Raw genomic sequence first — 24,707 nt, 5'->3', positions numbered from 1 at the left:
ATCAAACCTGACAACATAAGTGAAACCCACTGGTCCCTCTTTTGACTACCTTATGTGGCACACTAATTTTTTTTTTTTTATTTCTTTTTGCTGCAATTATTTTAATTGAGTTACCTTTTTACTTTTTTGGGCAGTTATTTCTTCCCAATTAACTTTGCTAGCATCTGGGTTTCTGACATTTATCCTTGTATTACATCATATACATTTACTTTTCTAATTTAATTTTTTTAGTGTATTGTTTCACATGCCCCAGAAGAAGAGGGCTTTTAGTCTTTGACGATTTGATTAACCCTGAAAGGATACCTATACTTCTCATTTGTATTTTTCCATTTATTTCTTGGTCATTTTGTTTGTATTATTTAAGGATTTTCTTTCTGTTTTCATATTAGTTCATTGTCATAAGCATGTGTTATATACCTGTATTCACTGATCTACTTTAATTACTATATATTAACAATTTTCAGTTTCTTCGTTGCCATCTTTATATTGTTGTGTAAATGTTTATTTTTATTTTATCTTTTTCGGAAAAATAGGTGGCCAGATGGATTGAATAAATCAACATTGTTTTATGAAGAGCTACTAGTTTTTCCCAACAAATGTTTATGGCCAATAGTTATTATATATAGCTGGGTTGTGGAGTTCGCTGCTATAAGTAATTAAAGATAATATTACGGTGAATGGAGCTTTACAAATGAAAGCATTTTCCTAGACTTATCTGACAGAAGCAGTTGCATACTTTATACCCACTATCAGCTGCTAGTGGCTTGGACTCACAGTATTGAAATAATTTCTTATACGTTTAGAATAGCAATACCATTAGAATAAGTGATTACAATGATTAGTTACTACTGATATTAAATTCAAAGGTTGGTAAAGTTGTAAGGCTACTTAATCTGCTATAGAGAAAGGTTTTAAAATGATTTTGTTTTATATGTTAAGTCCTAGGAGGAGTCCCAGCAGAGTCCTGCGATCTGAAAGCTTGACATCCATTCAGGGCATCTGCAGTCCTTTTCCCACAAAGGAGTCATTTAAATGTGTTGAAGCACACATTAAGCCAACCCCAACAAAACCTCAGTCTACATCTTCTGGCCCCACTGTCAGTCAAGGTAGATTTACCTTTACTGGAGTAAAGGAGGAGGCTCATAAATCATAATGATAAAAATAACGTTTTTCTTTTTTTATGAAATTGATCTTGTTATTTTATAAAAATTCTGAAATAGACAGATATGCACATTTTCAACAAAATATTTCTCTTAACATAGTACCTTTTAGGTGATAATCTAGTTTTGTGGATATGTGTTTGTCTTTAATTAAAATGATAAAGCCTTATTTGTATGCTTCACAAACCTAGTCTTTAGGGCAACCACTACAATTGGTTTTATTTCCCCACAATTTTTAGATTACAGGAATATCCTGCATGTCGGAAGTTGTGATATGAAATCATTTAGTTCATCTGTGTCAGCCCAAGAGCTTTCCTTTTATAGACTACATGAAGGTGAGTACAACTTAAGCATAAGCAGATTGTGTTTTATTTTAGACTGGTTGCAAAGGCTACTTGTTTGATATAGATGTCTTCAGTTAAATTAACTATTTCATGTTAGAGTGAACTACAGTACATATAAAACTATACAAAACTAGAAAAAAACTATAAAAAAAAATAATAGGAAAATTATATATTTTTTATTATTAAAACCCTAGAATGTGGAAAGTCAAGATGCTGTATTTTGTGTATAATAAAAGATTCATCAACACAATGATTACATCATTGCTTAAAATGCAAAATAAGTATAGCATGTGAGAAGTTAGTGGTTTGGTTATTTTAAAATATGTTGATCTGCTTTTATGTCATGTCATTTTCTAACCTGCTTGGTTTAATTCCAGTGCTGTGGGGACCTGCTTTTATATGGCTTTATAATTTACAAAACATAGTATGTACATTTAGTTGATAGCATGATTTTTGTTTGCATAAACCTTAAAACATTAGTAGGTTTAAAGTTTTGGGTGGAAAAGACCAGAGAAAAGATTCAGTCCCATACCCACAAAGTTTCTAATACCATACCATTGCAGTCTTTATAGACAAAAGTTATTTAAATGAAGGCTAACGTTTAATACAATGTAGAAATTTAGTCACAGCATTCACTAATGGTATTCCTATCTTAGTTAGCATCTTTTTCACTATGATAATAACTAAACATACCAATCTAATATCATAATGTTTACTGCACAATTTGACTGTGTAGCTCTTGGATAAACATAATACTAGAAAGGATACCAGCCTTTTAGTTAATAGCTTAAAACTTCCATGTTTGATCACTCTTACTTATTAGTAGGGGGTTGCTAAACAGTCAGAATGTGCAAGAATGGAAGGAAAATTAAGGTAAAGATTGAGCAACACATGGCAACAACAGTTTTACTGAACAGTGAGCAGCATGCCGAAATTCTGTGAGGAAGCAACAAAAGCATATGATCAAAGTGGAGCATATGATATTATTTATCTTGACTTTCTGAAAGCATTTGATAAGGTATCACATGAGAAGGTGGGCATCAAACTAAAAACTGGGAGTTGAGGGTTTTGCTTGTAGATGGGTGCAAAATTAACTCGGGCACAGGAAGCAGATGGTTATTGTGCAAGGAACCCTATCAGAATTGGCTGATTTTAATAGTGGTATTCCTCAGGGGTCAGTGCTAAGGCTGCTGCAGTTGTTAATATATATTCATGATTTGGATAGGAATATAAGTAACAAGCTGGTTAAGTTTTTGTTACTGCTAGAATCCCTGAAGCATATGATAAAACTTAAATCCTTTCACACCTCTCCATCAGTCTTTTGTTTTCTGAATGCGTCGATCAGCACAAGCAGCAAGTACCCTGCTGTCCCATAGTCCCCCCCCTTGATGGAGCTCAATTCCGTGGGTTGATTTGGAAAGCTCTCCCACCTTAAGCCAAGGCTCCTTCTCTGTGTGTGAGGTGCTTGGAGGTGTATCGGCTAAATAATGACGTGTATCATTATTTGGAATACATGCATTTAATGTGTGTTCTGTGTCTGTAAAGATCTGGATAAGTGTAGGATGAAAGGAAATTCGAGGCAGGAAACACTGAACATATACCTAAAGCAGAAACTTTTTCCATGTTATACTAATAATGATGTGAAGTGTATAATGTGTGAAGACTTTAGTCCAAATATAAAATAAATGTGCTCTTTTATTCAGGAATATTACCAAAGGAAAAAAAGCATTTGATTTACATACTTAAAGCAGAAACTATTTCCATGTTATACTAATAGAAAAAGCTTTCAATTTACATGTTGCTGTCAATGAGTTAAAAACCCAAGCTCAAATGTTAATTGACAGGAAGCGTATACGTATTCTTGAATGGTGAATAGGTAAGAACCACTTCCTTGTAACCCAAAAGTCCCAGGTTCGAGACCGGGCTCTCTGCATTTTGAGTAGTGAGATGCTATTATTATTATTACTGTAGTATAATAAAAACATACATCTGATTTGAGTCTAACACCATATGTAAATTTTGGCTACTTGTAAAAGTTAACGCTTGTTTTTTTATTATTCAGTTTTATTCTCTCAGTGACGTTCACTTGATACAGCAACTTGCCTCTCTCTCTCTCTCTGAGTTGATGGCATTTATCTCCATTCTTTTCACAAGAGCAGCGATGATCACAGTGGGTGCTGTGGCTGATACCTGATCAGAACTAAAATGGGACTTCCACTTGCTTGCTTTAGTACGCAAGCAATCCGCCACACTAGTGTTTAGATCTGGCAGTGTCAGTGTCCTGGCTTTTGTCCTTTTTAACAGTTAGTCTTATGTGATATGATCACATAAACTTGTATTTGCAAGCAGAGATTAGTTTTTATTATTTAAAAGTGATGTTCCAGTCAGTAAAAACAAGAAACACTTTTGACAGCACGTGTTTCTCTCTAATGTACTGTTCACAGGTGTTGTTCTTCTGAGCATTCTGCATCAGCTTTCCCAGAGCACCAGCTCCTTTGAAATTGGTCATCTGCTCACCAGTACTCCTAATTCCCCATCAAAGCATTTCTTCAATGTGTAAGTACACCTAATTTCGGATATCATTTTTCACAAATACATATCCTGTATTTACAGACATTGACTTTCTTTAAAGCAATCAGTAGTGTTACGCATTGTTATGGTGTGGAAAAATCTTAAAATTTTTGATTGCAAACTGTTTGTTAATTTTGATTCAATTTTGCTCAAACAAACCTGGATGAACATAATTTTCAGGGCTTACAAGCATTGCAAACTCCTTTTGTATTTTACTAGTACAGTAATTTATGCATTTGTTCCAATTAGCTTCTTTTTCAATTACGTTATTACCTGGGAATTGGAAATAATTATATTCCAGAAAATCTTTTAATTGATTCATAACCTGCAAACATATGGATGATGTAGGACTAGGAATTATCAAATTAGTTTACAGCTTAAGAAAAAAAGGAGTGTGGAGGTACTTAAAAAGATCAAACACTTTTATTCGAGCCATTTGTGATCCATACAGGATGGCCAGTCAAATATGTGCAATGTCACGTGTCCCAAAATCCCATGTGTGCGTCACAGAGAGGCATACATCACAGAGTTTAGGAGCACGTGCTGATACATGTGTGCACTGAACTTAAATATGGCTCAACTGATGGACCAAAGAGAATGGAGAAGAGCAATAAAATGTTAAATCAAGAAAACATCATTGTGAACAATGCTGGTAGCTAAACCAAAAGCTGCCTAGATCATTTTGTCTTTGACACTTCTGATTTTTAGTAAGCTTTTCTCAGACTGTTTTGATGCAGACTTTGCTGTCTATTTTATTTTCTATTATATTTTCTTCTATATGGTGTTGTTTTACATTAATAAATGCAATGTTGCTTTTATATTTTTTTATACTTTGTCTTTTATCTAGATTGATTGAAATAATATAAATGGTTACCAAGTGTGAGTTTCATGGGTTTAATAACTAAGATCACTCCTCAATAATTAGAACAACTACAGTAAAAGCAAGACATCATTTGGGTTGTAAGTAGCATATAACCAAATGAGTTGTGCTTTTCTGTGTGTTGCAACGATACCTGCGTGTTTGTTAGAGCTGGTGATAGTGAATCCCTATATTGATTATCTTAAGCAGAATATTAAAGAATGACTGGCAACTGGCATCACTTGAGACTTTGTATGGATGGGGTCTCTGTGTATGCATATGTAGCAGTGTCCTATGTGGAAGATTGGTGAATGACTGGTAGTCGGTACCACTCAAGACTTTGTTTGGGTAGAATGGCTATACGTGTGTTTATATATCTGTGTGTGTGTGTTAATCTTTAAGGGCGAGAATAGATAAATCCAATTAATGTTCCTTGTATGTCTAACAAATATCACAATAATACATATGCAATTTTGTGTATTATTTTAACTGTAAACTATTTGTAATCTGCAACTTTGGGTAAATTATTTAAAGTGTCATTTAAAAGAATGTCACATTTTAACATAATTATAAAAACTGAAACATATACTCTGACTCGGTAAGAATAATAAATATTACTGTATCATTCATATCATGTGTCATAGCTGTTTCGTGTTGTTTTTGTATAGGGCTGGCTGGGCAACACAGTGAATGGTTTTTAGGAAGTCTTATGGCTGATTGTATGCATTGCTTAGAAATTCAGCATTGCATTCCTAAAAATAAAATGGAATCTTTTCTCTGCTTTTAGTTAATCAAAGTAAGCTAAATTAACTCTATAGAATAGTGTTTCTTAAGCTTTGTGCTGCAACCCAATTTGGGTCGCGGACAGGTTTTAATAGTTCACAAATTTGATTGTGTAGTAAAATTAGTGGAGTTCATTCAAGCATAAATTCAGTGCCAAGTGATAATGTGAAACAATGCCGTGGATGCATCATAAAGAGTCTCATAGATGCATCATAGAGAGTGTTTGTATGGCATGAAAACATAAAAAATATTCCTGTAGGCATGATCTCCCCCTCTTTCAAACAAACAGAGACTGACTGACACGTTTAAGAAAAGGGAAAAAAGGAGGGAATAACAACCAAGCTTGTGAGGTGTAGAGACTGCAGCACTTGAAATGTCAAAATTAAAATAATGGATGTGACACAAAAATGTGATGATTTTCAGGGTGTTATAAGGGGTGAATGAATAGCACGGGAGAATAAATATAGTTATTTATATATTTTCATGGCATTTTTATATACTGAAACTAGTTGATGTGTCATTGTGTATATATTGACTTTGTTTTCATAACAGCGCTTTTCTATTTAGTAATATCACTGTGAGAGAAATACTTTGAAAGAGGAAACAAATATCCACTGTCTTTGTTTTTTTTATTATGTGGCCATTGGTACTTTTCTATTATTGACTCTGCTGTCATTATGAATATGCTTCCTGTGTGCCAATAGGGTACTGATTTTCTTGTTTTGGTCCTCTGATTAAAAAGTTTAAGAACTCTCTTCTATAAAGAAGTAACAAATGTACAAACTAACATAATGCTAGCCTTGTGTTATCATATATTCTGTAAGGTGTTTTATAGATGTTCATAGGAAATTCAGAATATTGAGTTAGCTAAATTGAATTGCAGTTCTGCATAGCTGAACTTTACACATTTTGCCTTATAGTCATATGATTGCTGATTCCCAACCTCAGTGCTTTTTAAAATGTGGCCCCAGCAAAGTTTTTTCCACAGTATCAATTTTCTCTGGGTATGCACATAACTGCCACTAGTTTGCTGTGTTCCAACAAGTTTTATACTCCTAAAATGCATCATATTGGTCTTCATGGCTACATCATATTGATACTTAAGTTAACGTTTTATATTTATTTTTATTTCACTCCGCGGAATGCTGACCTATGCAGGGAAGGTTTCTTCTGCATATTACAATGGCAGAGAGAACACTGGTAAAGTAAGGAGAGAAGCTATTTTCCTTACCTTGAATACAAATAATCTGAGTTTAATTTCAGTGGTATTTGTATAATGTTACTTAAATTTGGGTATATGTTTATATTTTCCCATTTCTCTATTGTAATAAAGTGTGCTTTTATCCCCTATTCAAAATATGTTGTCAGATTTATTGAGCTAAGTCACTATGTTCTATTCATTCCATTGGTAATATTTTCTTATATTTCTTATGCAGATCCTCTATAACGACCAGGGAGGGGTCAGTAGGAAATGAGAGCTGCCCTACTATACCTCTGCACCTTGTTAATCTGCAGAGTCTCGCTGTCTCTGGACTTCATATGCTCGCCCTTGAGCAGGGCAAGGCAACTTCTACAGAAGGTGCAGTCCATGTGCTGCCATTGCTTCAGTTTTATATTGACATGTATTATGAAGCATTGAAGCCAGGAAAAACCTGTGCAGAAAAATCATTTACATCTTCATCTACATCCTTGGAAAGACAGGAATGCTTTGCGTCAGAGGACTTCTTACTCAAACTAGAGAACTCTGTTGTTGCTGCACTGACAGTTCTGCTTCAGTTAGTTTCCCACAGCAAAGATGTTTTACACTGTTTACTTTCCCTTGAGTCAAAGGAAGAAACTTTGGAAAATAATTTTATAGCCAAGGAGTCCAAGGTAACCTCAGTCAAAAGGGCAAAGGAAGAGTCTCTTCACCCTTTATTTGAAAGGCTTTTTGAATTTGTTTCTTTCCCACCAAGCTCTGGCACATTCAAGGAATCCACGATGCTTCTCAGCTTGAATATTTTAAATACTTTAGCAGAAAATGCCTCTCAAGATCAACTTCTCAGGTAAAAACAAAGTGTTGAAATTCATCCGTTTATATCTGTGTTTTATGCATGCATTTTGTCTTTTTAAAACTTTTTGGTGTGCTTTCCTTTTGAGGGTTTCAGTGGCATCACATCTTAATAAATCTACAGTTTTGGAAATGTCTGCTCTGGCAGAGAAAGAGCACCAACATGCCATGGAATTAAATAAAGAGTTTAAATAACAGAAAGAATTGGCTTCTAATTAAGAAACTGGATACAGTGAATCTAGTTTGAGGTCCCAACACAGCTGGTTTTCTGTTGCCTCACTTCTGGTCTCATTTCTGTTTTAGTGCTCTTTGAGGAAAAAAAGCAGTTCATAGGACTGAATGTTGGGAAAAAAAACAACTAAAATGATGGGAGAAAAAGTTAATTAGAAAACTTGTCACTAATTAAGAAAAGTTTTAGAATGAAAACCTGCAGCTACAGTAACACTCCAGGACTGAAGAGACTACTGCTCTAGGTTCTCGCCTCACTTTCTATACATCTTTCAAGGAACATATTATCCAAGACACTCTTAAAATATTCAGTGCTTTCAGCATTTTCCACCTGATCACATCCCCATTTGTGGGCTGAGCGGTGGTGTCTCCCAGGCCACTTCCAGATATACTAAATCGTGACAGGACTCTGTTTTTTTTAAACTAACTTTAATTTGCTGAATTATTGCATTTTTTATGACTACAGTTCACCATCATACATTTAAAGAATAAATCATATTGTGAATATGTTTGGCTTGAGACCACAGTGTTAATGTCATAATTTAAAGTCTAACAACTTTCAGTTTACCTTGTTTTCCATCTGCCTCGACTCTTATTATAAAAATGTTTGCGAGTAGTATTCTGTTATAAATGCAGAAGCCCCCGCAATTGTTTCCTAATTAACCGTTCTTAATAAAATGAAACACAGCTAACATATTCTAGCAGGTTTGTATGGCAGCCGTGCAGCTTGAGAAAACATTTATCAAATCTTTGTCATGACCTCACAAATTACAAAAAATACAAGTTCCAGAATAAAATACACATGTCTGAATTCTAATTTTTAACCTTTTTTTCAGTATTTTCAGCTATATCCTGCTTGTTCAATAATGGACTAATTTTGTAATAAAAATAATTTCAATCACTTTTCCTGACTAGGATATCTTACCTTCTTCTGCATTTGCCAGATAATTGTGCTGCTGGTATATAACTGTTATGTGTGTGGTGTGTTTTTACTACAAGGTGTGCTTATTCACACTCCCAGAATATGTGAACCGATTTGTTAGTGACTTTACCACTTGAATTTTACAAAAAATAGGAACAGAGTGACACATGTGAGATCAGCTTTTTCCGATCTTCTTAGAGGACCTGACAGAGTGTTTGTGAAATTTCTTCTGACAAGTCATTTTTGCCATTTTTGCTTCTTTTATTGGAGTGTTTGTGACTGATTGGCTTTTGATGTTTGCACTCCTGTGACATTCTCTTCACTTTGAAAGTTTTGTATGTTTATTTACTATTAGGTGGTGGCATCATTAATTTTTTAAAAATTAGTTTTAAACTTACATTTCCATATTTCAAATACTGTTCAAATCAAATATACAGACAATACTACAAATATTTTTGTTTCACATTAAACCAAGCACAAACCAATTAATCTCACCCATTTCATAGTTACATGAACAGAAGCACCAATTTAATAAAGGTGCCTATATATATATATATATATATATTCATGCATCATACTGTTTAAAAACAGTCCCTGAGTTGTTTTTGGTAAAACAATAATAAATTATTTCCAGATTCTACCTATTTTTTCTTTTTCATTCAGGAATGGAGGGTGGGATAGGATTATTTCATCTGAATAAAATAAGATGACAAATAATGTAGCAGGTGATAAAAAAATTATTTTTTTTATGGCTTAATATTGTCTCGTCTGGTGTTCCAAGCAGTGATATTGTAGGCACAGAAGTAAGCTATCTGACAAGTGAGCAGATTTATTTCATAATATGATCTGAAAGTAGAGCATTCCTAAACATACAGCCTTACAAAGTTGGTGCTTGATGACATCTTTTACATTAAGATATATTCCTGCATGCCTTGGATAATTTTAGCAATGACAGATGTGTTTGATACACAATTTTTAACTGAGTTACAACACATTTTACACAAATTGATAAAGAATGTATCTTCTCAATAGCTGATTTTTTGCTAATCCAAGATTCTAACTATAAGTTGCCTAAAATCATAAAGGGTTGCACTCACCACAGTGATGGGAGATTGAAAATTGGATAGGTTTATTTTAACAAAGTTTCCAACTTGTCCAAAGTAAAAATATCCTCTTACTAGAAGGTTATATTTGAGGCATAATTGTTCAAAGAATGGAACCACAGAAGCTAGTTTATGTGTGGTTGTCAGGTAGTACAATTTATTTTTGTATAGCCCAAAATCACACAAGGAGTGCCGCAATGGGCTTTAACAGGCCCTGCGTCTTGACAGCCCCCCAGCCTTGACTCTCCAAGAAGACAAGGAAAAACTCCCAAAAAAACCCCAATAGGGAAAAAATGGAAGAAACCTTGGGAAAGGCAGTTCAAAGAGAGACCCCTTTCCAGGTAGGTTGGGCATTTAGTGGGTGTCAAAAAGAAGGGGGTCAATACAATACAATACAATACAATACACAGAACAGAACAAATCCTCAATACAGTATACAAATAAAAATTTTAGAAGTACGTAGCAGAATTTAACAGTACAGTAGATGATATCACATAATATGATTTGAATTTGTTTAGAGTCCTGGTGACCTCATCCATCAAGCTGCTTCCCCCATTTGGCCATTCCACGACTGAAACAGTGCTGGGCCAGCCAATACGATGAAAGGACCCCTCTTTCCCACGACACCATCAGGGACGACTTTACCTTAGGCAGGGAAAACAACTTGGCAGGTGGGCCGTGGCACAGAGTGCCACATTTGAGTACCGAGAAGAGAAACAGAATAGGTGAGGATTAGTATCCAATTATAACTATCATGTTACTTATGTTTTACTGCTAATGATTAACAACAGAGATGCAGTCTGTACAGTTAATCAGCAGCTCTAGTCAGGATATGCTAAACTGAAGTCGTGAGTCTTTAGCCAGGATTTAAAAGCTGAGACCGAAGGGGCATCTCTTATAGTAGCAGGCACACCATTCCAAGGTTTAGGGTCCCTGTAACTAAAAGCTCGACCTCCCACTGTTATTTTATTAATCCTTGGAATCCTAACCAGACCGGCATCTTGAGATCTTAATGTGTGCTCTGGTTTGTAAGTCCTGATAAGTCCAGACAAGTAAGTCGGACCTTGGCCATTTAATGCTTTATATGTTAAAAGGAGGATTTTGAAATCTGCCCTAAACTTAACCGGGGGCCAGTGTAAGAATTTAAGAACTGGAGTTATGTGTTCGTATTTTCTTGTTCTTATAATAATTTTTGGAGCAGCATTTTGGATTAACTGGAGGCTGTATAAAGAACAGTTTGAACATCTAGTGAACACCGCATTTGCTACTATAAATAAATGCATGAATTTATTTAGTAAGCGCCTTAATTTTCCAAAATTTTTAAGATGGAAGAAACATAATTTGGACAACTTTGTAATAGATAGATAGATAGATAGATAGATACTTTATTAATCCCAAGGGGAAATATGCGCTTTAAATGACATGCTAGAGTCAAAGATAACTCCGAGATTTCTGGCTGATTCAGTGAAATTAATGGGATTCCAACTGAGTTAAATGATGAAAAAATATTGTTGCAATCAACGTCATTCCCTCCAACAATTAACATTTCTGTTTTATCTGTATTTAAAGACAAGTAGCTCTCATCCATCCACTCCTTTAATTCACTAACACAACTAATTAATGAAAACATTGCAGAAACTTCATTTGATCTAAATGAAAGGTATACCTGGGTGTCATCTGCATACAAGTGAAAATTAACATTTGTTTCCTAATGATAGATACCAGTGGAAGCATGTAAAGTGAAAACAGTAAAGGTTCCAGTACTGAACCCTGTGGGACACCATATTGAACTTCTGTGTATAATGATGAAGTCATGTGAGCACATTTCTGTACATATTGGAATCGATTTGATAAATAAGAACTAAACCAAGCAAGCACGGTGCCTGTAAGCCCAACATCATTTTCTAGCCTGGGCAGTAAAATAGAATGATCAGTGATGTCAAATGCTGCACTTAAGTCTAACAACATAATTACAGTGGAGTTTCCTTCTTCAGTGGATGTCAGAATGTCATTTACAACCCACGTTAGTGCCGTTTCTGTACTATGACCAGTGCGGAAACCAGGCTGGAATTTCTCAAATAAATTGTAATGTGTAAGGTGTGACTGAAGCTAATTGGCGACTACTTTTTCTATTATTTTATAAAGAGAGGGTGAATTTGAAATAGGCCTCTAATTACTGTATTTAGTATGTGTGGGTCTAGGTCTGACTTTTTAAGTAATGGTTTATTGACTGACACTTTTAGTGCAACAGGCACTGTGCCATGCAATAATGAGCTATTGATAATGTTTAGAATAGGCGCTACAAGAAAATCCATTGCACTTTTTACTAGTTTTGTTGGCACTGGATCTAGGGAACAAGTAGTGGGCTTGATTATAGAAATTAAAGGTAAGACTTCCTGCTCAGTTACAATACAGTTTATTTTTGTATAGCCCAAAATCACACAGGAAGTGCCGCAATGGGCTTTAACAGGCCCTGCCTTTTGACAGCCCCCCAGCCTTGACTCTCTGAGAAGACAAGGAAAAACTCCCAATAAAAACCTTGTAGGGAAAAATGGAAGAAACCTCGGGAAAGGCAGTTCAAAGAGAGACCCCTTTCCAGGTAGGTTGGGCGTGCAGTAGGTGTCAAAAGTAGGGGGTCAATACAATACAATATACACAACAGAACAATTCCTTAAGACAGCATAATAAAAATTTTAGAATTACGGTTTAACAGTAGATGATATGACATAATTAGGTTTGGATATTTTTAGAGTCCTGGAGACCTCATCCATCTAGCTGCATCTCCATTTGGCCATGCCACGGCTGAAACATTGCTCCGATGAAAGGACCAGGATCAAAATTACAAAAGCGCTGTAAGCAATGTGAGACAGGGTCTGTTAAGCTAGTATTCGGTTTGTACTTTGACGCTGAGATCTGGGATCTTTTATTTTTTTGAACTTCTTAAATGAGAAAATTATAAACACAGTATGTTAAAGCACCAACATGGGGAAACTTGTCTAGATTTAGTATTTTGTAATAATCAGGATAGAGTCAAAGGTGTAGAAGAGACTGAACCACCAGGGTCAAGTGGCCATAACAGATGTGGAAAAATCTAAAAGGGATAAACAGGGATATGTTTTTAAGTATAGAGACAATCAAGGAGCATTTTACACATTGTGTGGAGACAGTCGAGGAACAGCTGAAGAGGTTTTAAAAATGTTGTAAATGTAATGCAGCACAGGTACATCATAAAATTAGGAGTTAGTAGGAAACAAAAAAAATCTCTGCAGTGGATTAATAAGGTGTTGAAAAAGAAGCTTCAAAGGAAACAACAGTTGTATAAGGTGTTTAAGACTAATAACTCCAATGCGAATCATAGGTCATATAAAAGCATTTGGATAACCATCAAGAAGGATGTTAGGGAAGATAAAAGGCAGTAAGAGAGGAACATAGTAGATGAGTGAAAGATTACCTTCAGTATTTTAGTAGTAAAAGAACAATCAAGGAGGAGGTGAAGTGTACCAGGAATAGTAAAGGGGAATTAAAATATACATACAGTGAAATCACAGATACTCTAAGCTTGCATCTTTCTTAATTCTTCACATGTGAGGAAATGGAAACCATGCAGCAGTGAAATGGACTACTGAGAAGGTACTGGGTGATTTAGAAATTGTTGAGACAGAAGTACTGCTTAGATTGAACAACAGAAATCAAACGAAACACCAGAACCAGATAATGTTTATTCTTGAAAGTTGAAGGAGGTTAGTGTGTATTGTCGAGGGTGCCAGGGGCCACGACCCGGCCGGGATGCCTTGGAGGACCAGGAGTGGGCGTGTGCCCATCTGGGATCACGTGGGGGCCGCCTTCCTGGTTGCTTTGGGGGCCACGGGTTCAGGGCGTGGAAGCCCCACCCTGTAGGGGCCCGTGGTCACCGCCAGGAGGCGCCCCAATGCCTTGGAGACCCTGGACCTCAGCAGTTCCGCCACACCAGGAAGTGCTGGGGGGAAGAGAAGCAGGGACACCCGGAGAGCTTCCGGGAGAACAGCCGGTACTTCCGCCACACTGGGGCGTGTCAGCGGGAGATTGCCGGGGAGCACCTAGAGCTCATCCGTGTGTGGATAAAAGGGGCCGCCTCCCTTCATTCAGGGTGAGAGTCGGGAGCGGAGAGGACTGAGCTGGAGTAGGCAAGGAGGCGGCCTGAAAAGAGCGAGAAAGGCATTGTGTGGCCAGGACTTTTGGGACTTTGGGGGTTTTGTGGTGCACTTATTGTAAATAGTTGTGAATAAACGTGTGTTTGGGTGACAATGATGGTGTCTGCCTGTCTGTGTCTGGGTCAACCTCCACAGTATATAAATCCTTGATGCATATTTTTAGAAAGTCACTACACACTAGGGAAATTCTGAAGAACTTACAGTATATAAAAAGGATAATTGGGTAGATTCAAGCAACTATAGGCCAATATGCTTAACATGCATTAAAGATAAATAAATGGAAGGAACTATTAAGTAAAAGAGTGAGCAACACATAGCAGTCAGCATCGGATTTGATGAGGGAGGTTGTGTTTTTCTAACACGCTATAATTTTTATGAGGAAGCAACAAAAGGATATTATCAAAGTTGTGCCTACAGTATTAAGTTGACTTTCAAAAAGCTTTTGATATGGTTCCATTTGAGAGGTGTGGCATTAAACTAAAGAAGTGGGAATTCAGGGTGTAGTGTGTAGATGGATGCAGAATTGCCTAAATCAGAGGAAGCAGAGGGTTATGGTGTGAGGAATCTCATCTGAAATTGGTGAAATTAGAAGTGGTTTTCCTCAGAATTCAGTGCTTGAGCTGCTGCTATTTGTATTACACTGTATGTAAATAATTTGGATAGACATAATTAAAATGCTAGTTACATTTGCAGAGATACCAAGCTAGGTGGATTGGCTGCTAATCTAGAATCGATTGAATCATTACAGAGGAACCTGTTAAGCATGTAGGCTTGGGCAGATTTGTGACAGATAAAATTTAATGTAGGTAAAATGTAAAGTGTTACACACAGAAACTAAAATGTTAGCTTTGAATGCACAATGGGAGGTCTGAAAATTGAATGTACACCATATGAAAGGCATTTAGGAGTTGTGGTGGACTTGTCACTATCAACATCCAATCAGCATTCAGAAGCCATTATGATAATTAATAGAATGTTAGGTTATAATACACAATGTGCGGAGTACAAGTCAAAGGAGGTTGTGCTCCAGCTTTATAATTCTGTGATTAGACCTCACCTGGAGTACTGAGCACAGTTTTGGTCTCCAGGCTATAAAAAGATGTAAAAGCACTAGAAAAAGTCCAGGGAAGAGCAACTATGTGGATTCTGGTACTATTGGGAATGACATGAAGAAAGATTAAAGGAGCTAATTCTTTTCAGTTTAAGCAAAAGGAAATTAAGAGCTGACATGATGAAGTGTTCAAAATTATGAAGGTAATAAGTACAGTGGATCGATACTGTTACTTTAAAATTAGTTTTGCAAAAAAGTAGGAATCCAATTGGAAACAAAGTAAATTTTGCACAAACAATCAGTTTTTCTTCACACTGACAACCAGACACATGGAATACATTACCAAGTAGTGTGGTAGATGGTTAGACTTTATGGACCTCCAAAGACAGACTTGATGTTATTTTGGAAGAGTTAGTGGATAGGGCTGGCAAGCTTTGTTGGGCTGAATAGTCTATTCTTTTTTAGATTGTTCTAATGTAACATTCTAAAGGTGAAAAATGTCCGAAAGAGATTTCAGTATTTTACTAGGAAAAGAACAGTTAATGAAGAGGTGAAGTGTATCAGAAATACTAAATTGTATTTAACATATACAGCCAGTGAAATAGCAGGTGCTCTAAATGTGCATTTTTCTGAGGCCCTCGTATGTGAGGAACTGGATAATCTTCCAGTGGTAACCGAGGCTACTAAGGAGGTACTGAAAGATTTGGAAATTGTAGAGGGAGAGGTACTGCTCAGATTAAATGGGTTGAAATCAAATAAAACACCAGGACCAGATAATGTTTAACAAGGACTGGTGAGCTTTGTTTGGCTGAATGACGTGTTTTTGTCTAAATTTTTCTAATACTCTTAATTTTCTACAAGCTATGTTTTAGTCAGTAAAAGAAATAACCACCAGATAAATCCATTCTTATTCCAAAGTTTATTATCCATGAATTGCAAGTTGAAATGTAATGTCCTACATTGTTGGCAATCTTGCATTTGTCTGAATGCTGTTATTGTAAAATGCAAACTATGTTTCAAAAGTTTGAAATTCTAATGGAAACATTTGTATAGAAATAGTTCTTTAAACAATCTGGGATAGCTACAGTTTCTGGATGTTTTTTATTACAGTAGAATTTCTTTTTTTTATATGATGTACATATAATACTGCTACCAATGACAGTGTATACTCTATAAGACTGTGTAAAAAGCATTCTTGTGGGAAGCCATTTATACTGGCACCTCCAGATGTCTCCTGGGAATTTCCTGCCCACTTGAATTATTCCATTTCCCAGTTCCAGATGCTGGCTTCTGATATTTTATTTATCTCAGTGGCACTGTTTAACACAGAATAGTTGGTGATATACACTACCTTGCATCAATAGCTTTAATAGTTGCTGTTGAATTACGTTACAAATTATCTTTTTTTTTTTAACTATGATGGTGCAATATCTATTGCTACTGCCCGGCAGCTCCTAGAGAGCTGATTTGAATTCCACCCCCATTTATTATTAATGTAAAACTTGTATATGCCACCCCTCCATTTTCTTCTTCACATCCAAAGATGTATGTTTTAGATTATGAAGCAACCTAGATGTGCCCTGTGTGTGTGTGTGTGTGTGTGTGTGTGTGTGTGCACACCTTACAGTGGACTGCTTCCTCATCATCAACTGATTTCTACCTTGCACACAATACTGACAAGCAATTAGGGATTGGTCCCACAAACCTAGAACTGAATTAACCTGGGGTTGAAACTGGGTGTATCCAGGAATTAAAGCATCAGCTTCAGCATAGTTTTTTAAGTTACTGTAGGAAGATATTTTGCTGAGGCACCACTACACTAGGACTGCAGTCTTAATTATGAAGAAAGTGTACTTGTTTTGCTAACCATCTGAATATATTCTCATTCTTTAACTTAAGTTAATGTCACATAAAGTAAACCATGGAAACAATTTGTCTTTTGTTGTCTTGCAGATTTAAATATTTTTTGAAAGGCCCTGCCATGCTTCATGTCCTGTCACAAGATTCATCGTGCCATGTCGCTAGTTTGACTGTCAGACTCTTAACAGCAACAGTTGATCATGAAGAACTAGCCAAAGAGTTATGCTTACATGCAGGTGAATGTCTCTGAACAGAACAGGCCTTGTGATTTTCTAAAGTAAATTGGAGCAGCAAAGTAAACAGTCTAAATTCTTCTGCTTGTATATGTGTTTTCCAGACTTGTGCCCATTAATTGCACTGTATACTTATGCAGCTTCTAGACCAGATAAGTCAGCACTGGAAAAAAGCTGGCTTCAGCTAGAGTTGGAGGTACATAATCATACATGTTTACTTTAAATGGAGTAACTGCCTGAACATACCTCATCAGTGTCTCATGTTCACAGGTTGTGAAGCTATTGATGAAGCTATGCACACATAATACAGCGACCTGCAACTCCTTGATCCAGTCTTCCTGTCAATGCAGTAGTGAGGTACAGTGAAACACCTTTATTTATTTATTTTATTTTATTTTTAGTTCAGAAAATGTTCTGCTTTCACAGAGATAGCCTAAAGCTCAATTCAAACTTAGGAATCATATTTCAATTTCTTTACTAGATGTTTAGCTATCACAGAATAATTTACATTGTCCACATATTTTAGTGTGTCATCTCCTTGACACTGTTAATAATTTATGAAAGTAAAAAAGAAAGAAGCAAATATTTGTTTTGTTTTGTAGAGAAAAATTTCAACAGAGTAGCTTTCCAACGCTGACAGGCACATGGTGATCATCTTGTAGTTAGTTTCACACACAATTACAGTTTAACACTAGAATCCCTGCAGCCTATGAAAAACCCGGGCCACCTTAAATTCCTTTGTACGTTTCCATTAGTGTCTTTTGTTTTGCAGATGTGTTGAATTAAGAATAAGAGGGACATAAAGTTATTAGAACAGAGACAGAAAACTAAAATTTACCTTATAGAAGGACAAACAGGCAGTCGAGGGAGAGAATATTATAGGAGCTTAAGGAGCTAGAAGGAGTAAAATAACTGTAGCAGATCATTAATATAATATTTTGGATTACATTTTTTAGTTTTATGATTTAAGGTAAATCATTTTATTTCAATTAAAATAAATACATAAACAATCTTGAGCAGTAGTAATCCAAAGTCAAATTTTAATAATAAGGTCAGTGGAATGCAAGTCCTGTTGGTTGCTGGACTTTTTAAGAAGATGGCTTGGTGAAGCCAGTCTTCTTTGAGGGCTATATCTGCAGGAGATGCCAGGTGATCCAGCACCTCAAACTAAGGATCTCTGAACTAAAAGAGGAGTTGGCTGGGTTGCATTGTAGTAGAGAGTTGCCTGACTTGGCCCAGATATACTTTAGAGAGAGAGTGTACACCCATACGGTGGTGTGAGAGGAGACTCCAGACCAGAGGGTTATAGTCACAAGGCACAGGGTACACACTGTCCAGGGGTGTCAACCCAAGAATTGTAAGTGACCAGCAATTTTCAGGTTCTTCTGGAACTGGACGATGTCTCTGAAGATTCTAAGGTGGTAGGCAGGCATGAGGTGTCCCAAAGGGCCACCTCAAAACCAGTTCCCAGAAGGAGAAAGGTAGCAATAGGACTCAATCATTAGGGGGATTAGAAAGACAGACTGGTTGCACAGGTGGAAAACCTCAGTGACAGTGTTGTTAGGTTCTTGGCCAGAGTAGGGGGTGGATCCAGTTGCCATTGACCATGTTGGAACAAATGACATACAGTACATAAGAATAGTCTGTCAGTTCTGCAATCCAAACATTTAGGTGCCAGGCTTAAAAGAAGAACTGGCAAGGTAGTCTTCTCTGAAGTTCGTCCTGTGCCATGTGCCAATCCAGGAAAGATTGACGAGATTAGAAAGGTTAACATGTGACTCAAATCTTGGTGTAGGTTTATGGGGCATTGGGACTCCTTTTAAAACAGACAGAACCTATTCTGCCATGACGGGTTACATCTTAACTGTAGGGGCATCAATGTGTTGGGGAGGCATATAAGTAGGTTAGTCAAGGATTGTTCAAACTAGGGTAAATGGAGTATTTCAGGTTGTTTTGGACAGGCCATGTTTATCAGAATCGGAAAACTTTATTAATCCCGAAGGAAATTACTTATGTTACAACTTAACAACAGACAAGGGACATGTTACACTAAGAGCAAGTATAAAGTAATCATGTAAATATAAATAAAGTGTAATAAGTATAAGTATCAAACTAAAGTACAGAGTGTTGCATCTTTTTTTTCTTTTCCTTTATTAATTTTACTGCAATCCATACCAAGCAATCAAGTTTTTACAAAAAGAAGAATTGAGTTAAAAACAGATCGATCCCCACCCCTGAGAGAGAGAGCAAGCCAAACAGCGTAAAATTTAAGGCTTGTAAACATACCTAAATTAATAAATTCTCTGTGCTTCATGACCTTATTTTAGAATGTTACTGATTAGCTTCTGCCATGTTTTGAAAAAAGTCTGTACGGATCCTCTAACTGAGTATTTGATTTTTTCCAATTTCAAATAATATAACACATCGGTTTCTCACTGACTTAAAAAAGGAGAGTTTGGGTTCTTCCAGTTTATCAAAATAAGTCTGCGTGTCAAAAGTGTAGTGAGTGCAATCACAAATTGTTTGTCTTTCTCCACTTTAAGCCCCTCTGGAAGAACCCCAAACACAGCTGTTAATGGGTTAGGAGGGATTGTGAGTCCAAGGCTGTCTGAAAGGTAATTAAAAATTTTGGTCCAGAATGATGTTAATTTGGTGCAGGACCAAAACATGTGACCCAGTGAGGCTGGGACTTGGTTGCAACGTTCGCAGGTTGGATCATGCCCTGGAAACATTTTGGAGAGTTTTAGTTGAAACAGATGTGCTCGATATATAATTTTGAGTTGCTTTGCGCATACAATGGAGCTCGAGTGAATGCTCTGCATTGCTACTTTCCACTCCTTTTCTGATATGTTAATTGAGAGATATTTTTCTCAGTGTCCTCTTAGATCTTTGAAAGGGTGGGATTGTAAAATGATTTTATATATTGTAGAGATGGAGTCTGAGTCCTTGAGATTGAGCAATAATTTTTCCAGCATGGATGAGGGTGCAAGATGAGGAAAATCTGGAAGGTTCTGTTTAACAAAGTTCCTGATTTGAAGATAGTGAAAGAAATGTGTAGCTGGAATGTTAAATTTGGAATGTAATTGTTCATAGGATGCAAAGACTTCGTCTATATAAAGTTCTCAGTTAAGTTAATTCAAGTTAATTCCAAATTTTTTCTAGATATTAAAAACTGCATATGTTTGTGAAGGTTGAACGAGGTGGTTCTCTTGCAGAGGTGCCACAGATAGAAGCTTCTCCATCTTAAAATGCTTTCTACATTGGTTCCAGATTCTAAGTGAGTGGAGCACAATTGGGTTATTTGTATATTGCCGATAACGTGTATTTATTGGAGCACAGAGCAAGGAATACAAGGAAGTACAGCAGGATTTTACTTCTATTGCGGTCCATGCCTGTGTATGTTCTTCTATTTGTGTCCAAGTTCTTATCGCCTGTATATATGTACAGTGGGATGCAAAAGTTTGGGCAACCTTGTTAATAGTCATTATTTTCCTGTATAAATCGTTGGTTGTTATAATAAAAAATGTCAGTTAAATATAACATATAGGAGACACACACAGTGATATTTGAGAAGTGAAATGAAGTTTATTGGATTTACAGAAAGTGTGTAATAATTGTTCAAACAAAATCAGGCAGGTGCATAAATTTGGGCACCACAAAAAAGAAATGAAATCAATATTTAGTAGATCCGCCTTTTGCAGAAATTACAGCCTCTAAACGCTTCCTGTAGGTTCCAATGAAAGTCTGGATTGTGGTCGAAGGTATTTTGAACCATTCCTCTTAACAAAACATCTCTAGTTCATTCAGGTTTGATGGCTTCCGAGCATGGACAGCTCTCTTTAACTCACACCACAGATTTTCAATTATATTCAGGTCTGGGGACTGAGATGGCCATTCCAGAACGTTGTGCTTGTTCCTCTGCATGAATGCCTTAGTGGATTTTGAGCAGTGTTTCGGGTCGTTGTCTTGTTGAAAGATACAGCCCAGGTGCAGCTTCAGCTTTGTCACTGATTCCAGGACATTGGTCTCCAGAATCTGCTGATACTGAGTGGAATCCATGCGTCCCTCATCTTTGACAAGATTCCCAGTCCCTGCACTGGCCACACAGCCCCACAGCATGATGGAACCGCCACCATATTTTACTGTAGGTAGCAGGTATTTTTCTTGGAATGCTGTGTTCTTTTTCCTCCATGCATAACACCCCTTGTTATGCACAAATAACTCAATTTTAGTTTCATCAGTCCACAGCACCTTATTCCAAAATGAGGCTGGCTTGTCCAAATGTGCTTGAGCATACCTCAAGCTGCTCTGTTTGTGCTGTGGGCGGAGAAAAGGCTTCCTCTGCATCACTCTTGCATACAGCATCTCCTTGTGTAAAGTGCGCCGAATGGTTGAACGATGCACAGTGACTCCATCTGCTGCAAGATGATGTGGTAGGTCTTTGGTGCTGGTCTGTGGGTTGACTCTGCCTGTTCTCACCATTCGTCGCTTCTGTCTATCCGAAATCTTTCTTGGTCTGCCACTTCGAGCCTTAACTTGAACTGAGCCTGTGGTCTTCCATTTCTTCAATATGTTCCTAACTGTGGAAACAGACAGCTTAAATCTCTGGGACAGCTTTCTGTATCCTTCCCCTAAACCATGATGGTGAACAATCTTTGTCTTCAGGTCATTTGAGAGTTGTTTTATGACCCCCATGTTGCTACTCTTCAGAGAAAATTAGAGGAGGGAAACTTACAATTGACCCCCTTAAATACTCTTTCTCATTATAGGATTCACCTGTGTATGTAGGTCAGGGGTTACTGAGCTTACCAAGCCAATTTGTTTTTCAATAATTAGTTCTAAAAGATTTGGAATCAATAAAATGACAACGGTGCCCAAATTTATGCACCTGCCTGATTTTGCACACTTATTGTAAATCCAATAAACTTCACTTCACTTCTCAAATATCACTGTGTGTGTCTCCTATATGATATATTTAACTGACATTTTTTATTGTAACAACCAACGATTTATACAGGAAAATAATGACTATTAACAAGGTTGCCCAAACTTTTGCATCCCACTGTATATTGGAATGTTTTGAAATAAAAAAGGAGCTTAGGAAGAATATTAATCTTAACAGTGTTAGTTCTTCCAGCTAGTGTGAGATGAAGGGTTGACCATCTATGCAAGTCTTGTTTAATTTTTTCCATGCAGATGGTGAAATTTTGTTGAGATAGAGCTTTATGTTTACTTGTGATGTTTATCCCTAGGTATTTAAACTGTTCTGCAATGACAAAAGGTAGGGTATCTAATCTAATATTATATGCTTGAGAATTCACTGGAAAGAGTACACTTTTATTCAGATGAATTCTGAGACCAGAGATCTTTTGAAATTCTGTGAGTGCTGTTTTGGGTCCGATATATACAGTGGTGTGAAAAACTATTTGCTCCCTTCCTGATTTCTTATTCTTTTGCATGTTTGTAACACAAAATGTTTCTGATCATCAAACACATTTAACCATTAGTCAAATATAACACAAGTAAACACAAAATGCAGTTTTTAAATGATGTTTTTTTATTATTTAGGGAGAAAAAAAAATCCAAACCTACATGGCCCTGTGTGAAAAAGTAATTGCCCCCTGAACCTAATAACTGGTTGGGCCACCCTTAGCAGCAATAACTGCAATCAAGCGTTTGCGATAACTTGCAATGAGTCTTTTACAGCGCTCTGGAGGAATTTTGGCCCACTCATCATTGCAGAATTGTTGTAATTCAGCTTTATTTGAGGGTTTTCTAGCATGAACCGCTTTTTTAAGGTCATGCCATAGCATCTCAATTGGATTCAGGTCAGGACTTTGACTAGGCCACTCCAAAGTCTTCATTTTGTTTTTCTTCAGCCATTCAGAGGTGGATTTGCTGGTGTGTTTTGGGTCATTGTCCTGTTGCAGCATCCAAGATCGTTTCAGCTTGAGTTGACGAACAGATGGCGGACATTCTCCTTCAGGATTTTTTGGTAGACAGTAGAATTCATGGTTCCATCTATCACAGCAAGCCTTCCAGGTCCTGAAGCAGCAAAACAACCCCAGACCATCACACTACCACCACCATAATTTACTGTTGGTATGATGTTCTTTTTCTGAAATGCTGTGTTCCTTTTACGGCAGATGTAACGGGACATTTGCCTTCCAAAAAGTTCACTTTTGTCTCATCAGTCTACAAGGTATTTTCCCAAAAGTCTTGGCAATAATGGAGATATTTCTTAGCAAAATTGAGACGAGCCCTAATGTTCTTTTTGCTTAACTGTGGTTTGCGTGTTGGAAATCTGCCATGCAGGCCGTTTTTGCCCAGTCTCTTTCTTATGGTGGAGTCGTGAACACTGACCTTAATAGAGGCAAGTGAGGCCTGCAGTTCTTTAGACATTGTCCTGGGGTCTTTTGTGACCTCTCGGATGAGTCGTCTCTGTGCTCTTGGGGTAATTTTGGTCGGCCGGCCACTCCTGGGAAGGTTCACCACTGTTCCATGTTTTTGCCATTTGTGGATAATGGCTCTCACTGTGGTTCGTTGGAGTCCCAAAGCTTTAGAAATGGCTTTATAACCTTTACCAGACTGATAGATCTCAATTACTTCTGTTCTCATTTGTTCCTGAATTTCTTTGGATCTTGGCATGATGTCTAGCTTTTGAGGTGCCTTTGGTCTACTTGTCTGTGTCAGGCAGCTCCTATTTAAGTGATTTCTTGATTGAAACAGGTGTGGCAGTAATCAGGCCTGGGGGTGGCTACGGAAATTGAACTCAGGTGTGATACACCACAGTTAGGTTATTTTTAACAGGGGGCAATTCCTTTTTCACACAGGGCCATGTAGGTTTGGATTTTTTTCTCCCTAAATAATAAAAACCATCATTTAAAAACTGCATTTTGTGTTTACTTGTGTTATATTTGACTAATGGTTAAATGTGTTTGATGATCAGAAACATTTTGTATGACAAACATGCAAAAGAATAAGAAATCAGGAAGGGGGCAAATAGTTTTTCACACCACTGTGTGTGTGTATATATATATATATATATATATATATATATATATATATATATATATATATATATATATATATATGCCAACAACACTCATGACAATGACAACACAATTACATTGTCAATCATGTTACGTTATTATTAAAATGTTTCCTTTTCTTTTTCATTACTTCTTAAACACTAGAATTACCAGAGCCTACGAAAAAACTCGTAATTCCGTCCCACCTTAAATCGCTTCTTAAATCCCTTCACATATCTCCGCCAGCGTCCTTTGTCCTCTACATGTGCTGATAAAGAGAAGCTAGGAGCAGCCGGCTATTCCATCCCCCCACCAATTTAGA

General features: G+C 36.8%; 1 protein-coding gene across 7 annotated transcripts in view; it reads left to right on the top strand.

Annotated features, from left to right (window-relative positions):
• The window catches only part of LOC120540248 (ATR interacting protein), a 100,569-nt gene that overhangs the window by 44,474 nt on the left and 31,388 nt on the right, over positions 1 to 24,707 (top strand). For all 7 annotated transcript variants that reach the window (XM_039770848.1, XM_039770843.1, XM_039770842.1 and 4 more), the window contains 7 exons: positions 940 to 1,106; positions 1,400 to 1,495; positions 3,949 to 4,060; positions 7,154 to 7,762; positions 17,215 to 17,357; positions 17,459 to 17,550; positions 17,625 to 17,711. In XM_039770848.1, the coding sequence (XP_039626782.1) occupies positions 940 to 1,106; positions 1,400 to 1,495; positions 3,949 to 4,060; positions 7,154 to 7,762; positions 17,215 to 17,357; positions 17,459 to 17,550; positions 17,625 to 17,711 (1,306 nt within the window). The remainder of the gene's footprint in view (positions 1 to 939; positions 1,107 to 1,399; positions 1,496 to 3,948; positions 4,061 to 7,153; positions 7,763 to 17,214; positions 17,358 to 17,458; positions 17,551 to 17,624; positions 17,712 to 24,707) is intronic.

This window comes from Polypterus senegalus, chromosome 12 (genome assembly GCF_016835505.1).
Source record: "Polypterus senegalus isolate Bchr_013 chromosome 12, ASM1683550v1, whole genome shotgun sequence".
Taxonomy (NCBI): Eukaryota; Metazoa; Chordata; class Cladistia; order Polypteriformes; family Polypteridae; genus Polypterus; species Polypterus senegalus.
Note: the sequence above shows the minus strand (reverse complement) of the source record. Positions and strands in the feature narration are given on the sequence as shown.